We start from the raw sequence: 10,351 nt of genomic DNA on the forward strand, positions 1-10,351 counted from the left end.
TGTGCCCCCCTCCCTGCACAACTGCGCAGTAATGACGTCACACGGCCCCACAAAGCCCGCCCACTGGCGCCTCTGCCAGCCGGCCGCGCGCCACACCCACCACGAAGTTTTTGATGTCCATGTCGTAGAGACTCCTGGCGAGCAGTTCGCACGCCTCGCGCTGCGTCCAGCGGCCGGCCGACTGGACCAAGACCCAGCGCGCGTGGCGTCAACCGATCGTGCACCAGTGCGGTATCGTTCGGAGCTGGACTCGGACGGTTGGACGGAGTCTGTCTAATCGATGCGTCTGTGTCATCCGTGTGTGATCGTGCTCTAGATCGTGCTCCAGTTCGGAGCTGGACTCGGACGGTCGGACAGAGTCTATCTTATCAATACCACTGTGTCACGTGTGTGTTCGTGCTCCAGATCGTGCTCCAGTTCGGAGCTGGACTCGGATGGTCGGACGGAGTCTGTCTTATCAATACGTCTGTGTCATCCGTGTGTGTTCGTGCTCCAGATCGTGCTCCAGTGCGGTATCGCTCGGAGCTGGACTCGGACGGTCGGACGGAGTCTGTCTAATCAATACCACTGTGTCATCCTTGTGTGTTCGTGCTCCAGATCGTGCTCCAGTTCGGAGCTGGACTCGGACGGCCGGACGGAGTCTGTCTAATCAATGCGTCTGTGTCATCCGTGTGTGATCGTGCTCCAGATCGTGCTCCAGTGCGGTATCGCTCGGAGCTGGACTCGGACGGTCGGACGGAGTCTGTCTAATCAATACCACTGTGTCATCCGTGTGTGTTCGTGCTCCAGATCGTGCTCCAGTTCGGAGCTGGACTCGGACGGTCGGACGGAGTCTATCTAATCAATACCACTGTGTCATCCGTGTGTGTTCGTGCTCCAGATCGTGCTCCAGTTCGGAGCTGGACTCGGACGGTCGGACGGGGAGTCTATCTAATCAATTCCACTGTGTCATCCGTGTCTGTTGACTCAGGTCTGCAAGCAGCTTTCGGCGATGTTCCAAACGGAGGACACCACGGCGAAACCCAGCCGCGTAGACCTGCTGCGGAACGCCATGGGAATCAACCAGCACCACGACGCCGTTACAGGTGACGCTGCTGTTACCGATCCGGACAGGCTATCCTATACATGGCCAATGCCGGTGGCTATGCAAGCGTACGTTATTTGGTTGATTAATATATATATATATATATATATATGTATATATATGCATATATGTATATATGCAAAATACCTGTTAAATATATGAACATGGCCGTACGGAATAACTGTCATATCCTGCATTGGGCTGCTGCAAACCTGAGTTTTCGGTTGGAGTTGATTTCACTCTCAATGAAGACGTTTACCGAGCACAAGATGCGCTAAGTCGGTACCGGAACGAATCTGGACACGATTGTAGCCCTTATTGTCGCCCTTCCATCACAAGATACGCCATGCGTGAACCGCCCCTCGTGGGGCGTCAATCGAACGCACAGACATCCGGTCACTGTTCTCACGGACAGCTCACTCTCCTCCCGCGGTACATACCATCACCTCCTTGCGGGATGGCTTCACACGGACTTCCGCGCGCTCCGTCCATTTACCAGGCGCCCGGTCCCCCCGCCCCGGCGGAGTTCCAAGAGGAGCGGAAGGTCTGTCGAACCGCGACCGGAGCGTGCTCGAGAGGCGGCCATCGCTTGATTACACTGGTAATTTTTGACGGCAATCAGCAGATCGCTGCGGCACAGCTTTAGCAGTCCCCCTGAACGCTCGAAAGGATCACTCAGTGACAAAGAAGAACAACTTGTTGTGGCGCATTTCTCCATCACAAGTCAAGGTGTGTTAATGTCCGTCCTGAGACCAAAGCTCGTGGAAGTGGTGACAGCGAAAATGCGGATCCATTCAGACTGACCACTGCTGGATTCAGCTGGGTCACGCTCTCTTGACATGTCACCATTGCGTGGTGGGGGTGGTGGCGGTCTCTGCCTATCATTCATCATCATTCCTTCACCGTCGCTTCTTCCCGAGGAAACTGGGTTTGAACTTCGCTGCATGACGGGGTAGAGGAGGGCTTAACTTTTTCATGGTCATAATGTTGATGAAGGGCGGTCGTGATGATGTTGCAGGCACTGAGAAGCAACACGTCGCAGATGACTATGTCCAGCGATTGAGCGAGGCCACGGAGTCCTGCCAGGGGGTCGTCAACGACGCTCTGGTGTGAGTTACACCATTGCAATCGGACTCAGGAGAGTGCAGTTCTCAAGCATTCACACCATAGGTCATCTATCTATACACTTGGAAGGCAAAAACACCAGCGCCCATGCTTTGTTTTTAGGAACTCTATTATGTCTTGCCCACTTCATGCTATACGCTGCTGACAGGGACTATGAAAGGATCATCTTGCAAATGACGTGCAGTTAACGTTTCCAGTGAATGACCCACGCAATATATTTTGGATGGCGAGCGAAAACCCACTGTGCCATTGCATACCAGTTTTCAGACGTGTTTTTGTTTCTATTTACAGCCGCGCGGGCTGCCTGTTTGTTTTATTTACAGCCGGGCGGGCCTGGCCGCAGACGTTCTGCAATCAGCTGAACACGTCCACGTGTCACGTAACCGAGCGGAGCAGCAAGTTCGTGGCGTACGTGTACAACCCGCTGTCACGGAGCGTCAGCCCCTGGGTTCGAATCCCGGTGGCCGGACAGTCTGCCATCGTGGTGAACGAGCAAGGTCCGTGAGTCTGAGGCCGACAGGTGTAAACCATTTGGCACCAATGGCGGGGTGTTTCTCACTCGAAGGTGATGTAATACTTTCATGGGTTGAATGCCATGTTTATACTTTCTCAGCTTTGAATGCAAAATTTTCTATCAGCTTGTCACGTAGCATAAATTATTGCGCCACTTTATCTGGTTCACCGCTACATGTACTTAAGACAAATTTACTTTGGAACCATAGCTGACTGCACATGCCTGCCCTTGTCACATATACAATGAAAAATGGGTACATGTCATCACACAGATACCATATGAGCATCAGCTGCTACCAATGCGACCTCCCGCATGCGGACATCTAGAGAATGGAGCTCAGGGCCTGACCCGAGCCGCGTGTTTTGGCAGGCGCGACCATTGACAGCGAGCTCATCCCCATTCCGGCCGGGTCCAGGACCTCCCTGGCCGGGATTCGACAGCCAACGTTGAACTTGTGTTCCAGGCCTCACGCTACCGCCTCTCGGCTTCAAGTGAGTGTTGCGCGATCGGTTAGCTGTCCCCAGGCGTTTGTTCGAAATGCTGCAGATGACACGGGGTTGCTGATATTTACGTGCCGTTACCGGTCCATGGAAGACTTTTGTATGCATCAGATTACGAATGATATGGCTCATTTGTTGACGAGGGCTTGACGATACGCGGTTAATCCTGATAAGTGTGTTATTTTGGTGCTGTCACATCTGGGTCATCTCGATAACAAAACATGAACTGCTGAACAATTAAAACCAACACTAGCCGTCCTTCCTTAGGGCTTACTACGTTCGGGTGTTTTCGTATGGGACCGCCTCAGCACGCCTCAGAGCGTCCCGGTCTGCAAACGCTCTCAAATGGTCACGTGACACTCGACCTTGACCCCAAGACCCTCCGGCTCGGCAGAATGCGCGCTGGAAATGCTGATGTCAAGGTATGCTGGCTTTTAGAGGGAATATTCCACATTTGAAGATGCTGAAACAAGCATCAGATATCATAAAATAAGGTCACTCACAGCTACTGATGTACCTTTAAGTAGAAAAGATGTCTAGACCACACAATTTCTCTTTAGTTAATATGCTCTCCTTACGTCATGTTTGGTTACGTCACTGTACCTTGCATGACATTGCTTGACAGCCAATTAACGGCTGTTATATCTGGAAATCGTGCTCACGAACGCCAGATGTGAACGAGGAGACAATGATATTTTCTTGGCCTTGATCACCTCATAGATAATTGAGTGACAGGATTTCAATGTCATGATGACATAGACACCTGGGCGACCTTGAAATAATCTCACTGAAATCGTCTGCACATCTTCGGTGGCGTGTAGCCCAGAAACTAGAGGGGTTTAGGTCTTAAGAAGGGCAAGGCTGCGAACTGCACCGAATGAACTGAAGATGGCTATTTCAGTTCTACAAACGTAGAACACTCCCTTTAAGAGAAAGCAGGTGCATGCATGCGTTTAGTGATAACAGCTGCATTTATGAAATGTGGTTTAGGATATATCGCGGATTTGATATCATGCCATTACGGATGCTGACGTCTTTATCGGCACGACATTTTTCAACTTGATTTTAGGTCGAACATTGTCATGCCACAAAATTTAAACGAATGCTAATTCCTTTGGAGAAAATGCATGACGTATGTCTTCTTTGTCCACGTTTGATCAGCCAGCTCGAAGTATGTCCCAATAATTTGAGATGGTGGTTGTCAGTCGCATTTACTTAGCGAGGAATTGATTTCATTGCGATCCATGCCAAGACGTTCTTTTTAAATCTTAGTTAAAATGACAGATTTTGTTTGATGTTATCCGCGTATACACACTTACGGTGGAGCGCTTTCAGTTTGTTCACTCAAGACAAAGCATTTCTTTGACGACAGGTGGATCAGAACTTCATGTGGTACGAGGGGTATGGCAGCCCCAACAACACACCGTGGCAGCCGAAGCACAGACCCAGTGGGGCCTACGTCTTCCACCCGAAAGGAAGGGCTAAGCCAATGAAGGCAACGGTAAGCGAAGAGCTAAACGGGAATAACGAGCGAAATAAGCAACGTTGATTGGCAGTATGTAAAGCAGGCTACTCAGTTAGAAGCGAGGAAGCATGCCGGGAAATCGGGACTCGTTCGGGCGATCTCAGCCGCGTCGTTGTTATATTGCGTGTCGTACGTTTATCAACTGCATTAGCTGAGGACACATCGAAGTAATTATCAGCAACCTGGTGTGAACGAAGTCGCTTTCAAGTCCATGGCAACGCCAAAGCGCGTATTACAACACTTGGCCGCCCCATCGAAGTTTGTAGTTGTCATTCCCGATTTTGAAATAAAGGGAACCAAATACGCAGTGCCCTCACCTCTAAAGTTAGCGTTTGAACAGCTAACGCATCATCCGTTTGTTTTCAGTCAGTGGGACGCTGGACGGAGCTCTGGTGAAGGAAGTACCGACACACGTTCGACATGGACTGGGTCTCCCAGGTGACCCGGCTCTACAAGGACGAGCCCTTCGCTGAGGTCGAGTGGATGGTCGGGCCCATTCCCATCGAGTGAGTCGGCCGTGGGTGGCCAGCGGAGTGCCGTGCCGCGTGGGTGTCGTACTGGCGTGCTGATGTTATCGTTGCCTTTGTGCGTGCATTTACGTGCATTGCATATGCATCTACGTATTTTACGTGTACGTTCAAACGGCATGTGGAAGCTTCCCAGATTGAATTAGATTGCCCGTGAGCTGCACGTCCCATCCATGAATAAGCCGTAGGTAATCAAACGTACAGCAGAGCGTAAAATATCACCTCGGCTTTTAAGCAACGTCCACCACCACCTAGCACAGTGTTGTCCCCGTTTGTCATGACATTCTCGTCGCGCAGTGTCGTCCCCGTTTGTCCTGGACATTCTCGTCGAGCAGCTTCCACTCAGGAGCATGTTGAAGCGCACAGCCACTAGATTTTCTTCTCAAAACGTGTTGCTATTTGCTGATATTTCTATTCCTTTGTCAGGGACAGCGTCGCCAAGGAGGTGATCAGCCGCTTCAGCAGCGCCATCAACTCTACCGACAACTTCTACACAGACTCCAACGGACGCCAGATGATGAAGCGTAAGAGAAACCGGTGCTGTAGGCTGGTTACTAACAGTTATAACGCAATTTTAAGCATAGATCTCCAGTCTTGCCGGGGGCTCTGGGGCGATGTGGTACAGCATGACAGACTTATTATTGGTTTGGTCCCACACGTGTCTCCCGGTTAAGGCTGTTAAGCTGGTTTTACTTCTTAATGATTGAGTGAAAAGCTATAACATAATTATAGGTTATGGACAAACATGGGTTGGAAAGATTGACTGCATGTTGAGTCAGTTCTCGTCGTAACCACCTCCGTCTCCCCTAGTGGGGGCCCGTACAGCATCGTTTGTTTTTTCATTGACCCAGGTCGTCGTGACCACCGTGATGCGTGGACCCTGAACGTCACGGAGCCGGTGGGCCGGAAACTACTTCCCTGTTAACTCACGGATCTTCATCAAAGACGCCGACAGCCAGCTGACCGTACTTACCGATCGGTCGCAAGGTTGGCAGGCAAGTCTCGCCAGTGGCCAGCTGGAAACTGATGGTATGTGTCGGAATCTCGACGATCCTTGGACTTGTAGTGCACACTGTATGGTGCGATGCATGGTTTGTTTCGACTAGCGGATATGTGAGCCGAGCGCCGGGCTCCTGGTATTGGAGTGAGATGATAGACGTCGGTCGGACCGATGTTTGACGTTGTGATATTTCACTCTAACGTCCGTGGAACGAATACAATTTTATGATATTTCACTATACCCCACAGGTCCTGACGGGGTATTTTGTAAAATAAATTGATGAAATGTCCTTCACTTTGCATGGGCTTTGAAACCAACTCTATTGGATTCCTTCAATTGTATTGCTATAGACGCTGATGGCGTTATCAACGTGGTGTGGCCAATAAAGATGGTGAACAATATAAGTGGTATTACTCTTCATCTCTACCGCGAGCCGGGATGTACCGACCCTCGTCCATTCTCCCACATGTCATCGGCATCGCCCTTCCCCCATCTTCACCACATCGCCTGTTGCCTCAGCTGCACCGCCGCACGGTGCAGGACGAACGCGTTCGGCGTGGGCGAAGCCGCTGAACGAGACCGAGTTCGGCGTGGGTCTGGTGGTGCGCGGTCGTCACTGGGTGGGTGGTCAGCGACCCGGCCGGACGCCCCCAAGCTACATCGCGACCTCGCCGAACAGATGTTCATGGCGCCCCAGCTGAGCTTTGCTCCAGCGCCAATGATGACCATGATGCAGTGGCTCAGCAGTACCACTGTCAAACAGGTGCGACGGATGACCGGTCTTTCAACTTTGTTTTGTCATTTGCTAGTTGTCTGATCACTATCCCCACTGTTAAGAACCTCGTGACTTCCCCTACTCTCGTCATGTTTTCCAGATGCATGTTGAAAAGCATCTCGTGATTTCAGACCCCTTGCTGCTGAAAAGTGATAGAGGCTCAAGCTCTTTAGAGGAATTTGCGCGTAGTCAGTGTGGTCGTTTCACTGGTCAGTGTGCGCAGGTGGGCCAATGTCCCCTGTGGTGTCCCAGCTCTGTGTGCCGCAGTTCACAGGCATGGCAGCCTGGTGTCTCCAGTTCAGTTCCAGCTCTGTGTGCTACAGTTCACAGGCATGCGGCCGCTGCCTGCCAACGTGCACCTGCTGACGCTGGAGATGTACAAGCCGAACCAGCTGCTGATCCGACTGGAGCACCAATTCCAGGCCGACGAGGATCCCGTGCTCAGCAAACCTGTCGACGTTAACCTCAAGGTCAGCTGGCTGCATGCATGTCGTGATCCTTGTCATCATTTGTGACGTGCAAGGACAGGATAATTAGTTTGCATTAATGCACGTACACACAAAGTGACCTCTTGATGGATGTATTGCTGGGAGTTGTGGCTGCTTTCATTACAACTACCAACGCATGCAACTATGATGTCAGCATCCGCACACTTAAAGGGAATGTCCCACGTTTAAATATCTTGGAGCAGACATCGAGCAGACAGACAGAGCAGATGATGAAATAAGCTATTGGTACTGCTTTTAGTGGAAAAGGTTGCTCTAGACAACCAAATTGCTCTATTTACTTAGTATTCCCAATGCGTCATTGCTTGATTACGTATTAGACCGTTTGTATGACGTTGAGGTGCTGCCAGACTGGCTGTGCGAATTCGCCACCCAAGCACTCACTTGCAGTACTTGGATTTCCCGAAAGGTGGCTGTGGCGGTGCGGGAGGTATTTCCTGAACCAAATATGGCTATATGCTCGTGCTTTTGCCCTCTCTCGTAGGGTTCTTGCATGTTTATCTGTGAGTGTAAGGTGCTTACTTGTATTCGCAGACTTCGTTATGGGCTTTTCTTATGTCATTTGATTACAAGTACTCTTTCCGTTATACCTTATACCCACCTCCAGCTCCTTGTATAAGGTACCACAAAACTGTTCACCAAAGAAAATCACGCGATTCGTGGCTGAAACTCACGCAGCCTGCACAGCATTGGTTCGGAGCCAAATGACGGCCGTTATTGTGGAAATCGTGTCCATGAACGCCAGTTATTAACGACTCGACGGAGATATTCTTGTTGACATTGAACGCCGAATGGCCACTGAAATGGCGGCATTTGAATGACGTTTGTATGGCGATATACATGCCGGAATGATCTTGAAATAGTTTCCACGAAGTAGACTGCGTATCTTCGCGGGTGTGTAGCTTAGAAAATAGAGGTTTTAGGTCTTAAGAGGGACAGGGCTCTGATCTGCACCAAATGGTCTTCAGGATGGCTATTTCGGTTTAAAACCCTAGGTGGTGTAAAACCCAAAACACTTGTCGAACACTCCCTTTAACTGCAGGCTGGCGCCATTGCAAAGTCCGAAAGGTGTGAATAAGAAAGCTGTCATGACCTTGAGGCTAATGCATTTAATTTACCGGGCACTTTCGCTCCCACTGCAGCAAGCCCACGTGTTCCGTTCAGATATATTGTGGCCTGTGGCAGGATCTGTTCACCACCCTGAACGTGACGTCAGTGGAGGAGTTCGGCCTGTCGGCTGACAGGCCTCTGAAGGACATCAACCGCTTCCACTGGGATCACATGCGGTCCAACCGGCTGCCCACGAGCTTCCGAAGCCCTGCATCTTGGGCGTACCGCGGCAAAAACGGCGAAAACGACCTGCTCACGGTACGTTCAGAACGACTTGCTGACGTTGCGCGCAAACTGACCCGCCTAAAGTACGTCAAGAATGGCCTGCTGACGTTAGTGACTGGTGAACCTCTTTTGGTGAGCCAATGGCGGATAATGGGCTGGTCGGGCCGAAAGCCTCAGCTTGTTTTGCTCTCCAGACTCCTGATAAAGGCTCAACGTGTCACTTCAGATCATGCGTGGTAAACGATATGTCAAAAAATAAACACACTGAACACGTTTCATTTCAGATAAGCAGTCTTCTACATATTTTGTTTACGTGCATTTTTATCTCTCCGGGCAAATGACATTCTTGACGCCATCGTTGTTTGCAGGGTGACGCTGAACCCAATGGAGATCCGCACGTTTGTGGCATCGTACCAGAGCCCGTGAACCCCGGTGAACCCCCTTGAGCCTGCGCTGATCCATTGAACCAGGCTTCTGAGTGACCCTGAGAACAAGTCACCGCCTGATAAAAGGTTCTGAGCCGCCGTGGACCTGATGTTTGTGTTTGAATTGTCGCCTTTTGCAAGTCATAATACAATTACAATTATAAACACACCGTTTAAAGCAATGTTCTGTGTTTCTGCAAGGCCGGGGACCTGCTGGTTGTGTTTGAACTGTCGCATTTTGCAAGTTATAAGGGGATAACCGTAACCGTAACCGTTTAAAGCGATGTTCTGTGTTTCTGAAAGGCCGGGGACCTGCAGTTTGTGTTTTGTTGGGCTGCGGATGCACCTTGTAATAAGCATAGCCTTGTATATATATATATATATATATATATATATATATATATATATATATATATATAAACGTATACACGCTTTACGCACTGTTTCTGACAATGAAATCATGTGCCCTCTCGGAAAGTTTTCAAGAAAGCAGCCTCCAAATAAAGATTGTGGCAACATTTTTGCATTTGTGCGTTTTGTATTAAGTACGTGGCGTCCATGTACCCACGTGTTTTGCTCTATCGCCTTATCGCTGTAATTCCTCCCCTCAGATGCTGCTCTGCAAGATATAGATAACAATATCTGTATTTTGCCACTCGCGATGGTGGTTTAAGTAGACACATGTTTCGCTTTGCTGTCATTTTTGCCGTGGGACCATATGTTTTGAAAATTAGTGTACCTCTTGTGGTGTCAATAAATTCTGAAGGAAGCAGTCAAGTGCGCAAACATGGTATATAATGCAAGTGCCTCAGCTTAAAACCAATTTGCGTCAGTTTACTTCAATACATTTGTCTCAACTAAGCGTCTGGATGAGAGCAAGTGCTGACGCGACTTGGCAACATGGCGGGCGAATGCAGTTAATTCACTGTGGCACGAGCTGCACATAGGGACCGTCAAAACCATACGCACTTCAGTGCCTCATCTTATTCATTTTTCTCAATGATTAGTGACAAATTTGTGCGTGATTATCTTGTT

The 10,351-nt window shown here is 49.8% G+C and overlaps 1 protein-coding gene across 1 annotated transcript in view; it reads left to right on the forward strand.

Annotated features, from left to right (window-relative positions):
• Positions 1-9,337, forward strand: part of LOC119102092 (lysosomal alpha-mannosidase) — a 33,649-nt gene extending 24,312 nt beyond the window's left edge. Inside the window, exons 23-34 of the mRNA XM_037225456.1 lie at positions 971-1,085; positions 2,533-2,706; positions 3,187-3,214; positions 3,618-3,645; positions 4,596-4,724; positions 5,187-5,254; positions 5,702-5,799; positions 6,795-6,895; positions 6,931-7,038; positions 7,374-7,520; positions 8,742-8,924; positions 9,260-9,337. Of these exons, the coding sequence (XP_037081351.1) occupies positions 971-1,085; positions 2,533-2,706; positions 3,187-3,214; positions 3,618-3,645; positions 4,596-4,724; positions 5,187-5,254; positions 5,702-5,799; positions 6,795-6,895; positions 6,931-7,038; positions 7,374-7,520; positions 8,742-8,924; positions 9,260-9,337 (1,257 nt within the window). The remainder of the gene's footprint in view (positions 1-970; positions 1,086-2,532; positions 2,707-3,186; positions 3,215-3,617; positions 3,646-4,595; positions 4,725-5,186; positions 5,255-5,701; positions 5,800-6,794; positions 6,896-6,930; positions 7,039-7,373; positions 7,521-8,741; positions 8,925-9,259) is intronic.
• The last annotated feature ends 1,014 nt before the right edge of the window (positions 9,338-10,351 follow it).

The sequence above is a fragment of the Pollicipes pollicipes genome, unplaced genomic scaffold, assembly GCF_011947565.3.
Source record: "Pollicipes pollicipes isolate AB1234 unplaced genomic scaffold, Ppol_2.1 Scaffold_5591;HRSCAF=6616_pilon_pilon_pilon, whole genome shotgun sequence".
NCBI lineage: Eukaryota > Metazoa > Arthropoda > Thecostraca > Pollicipedomorpha > Pollicipedidae > Pollicipes > Pollicipes pollicipes.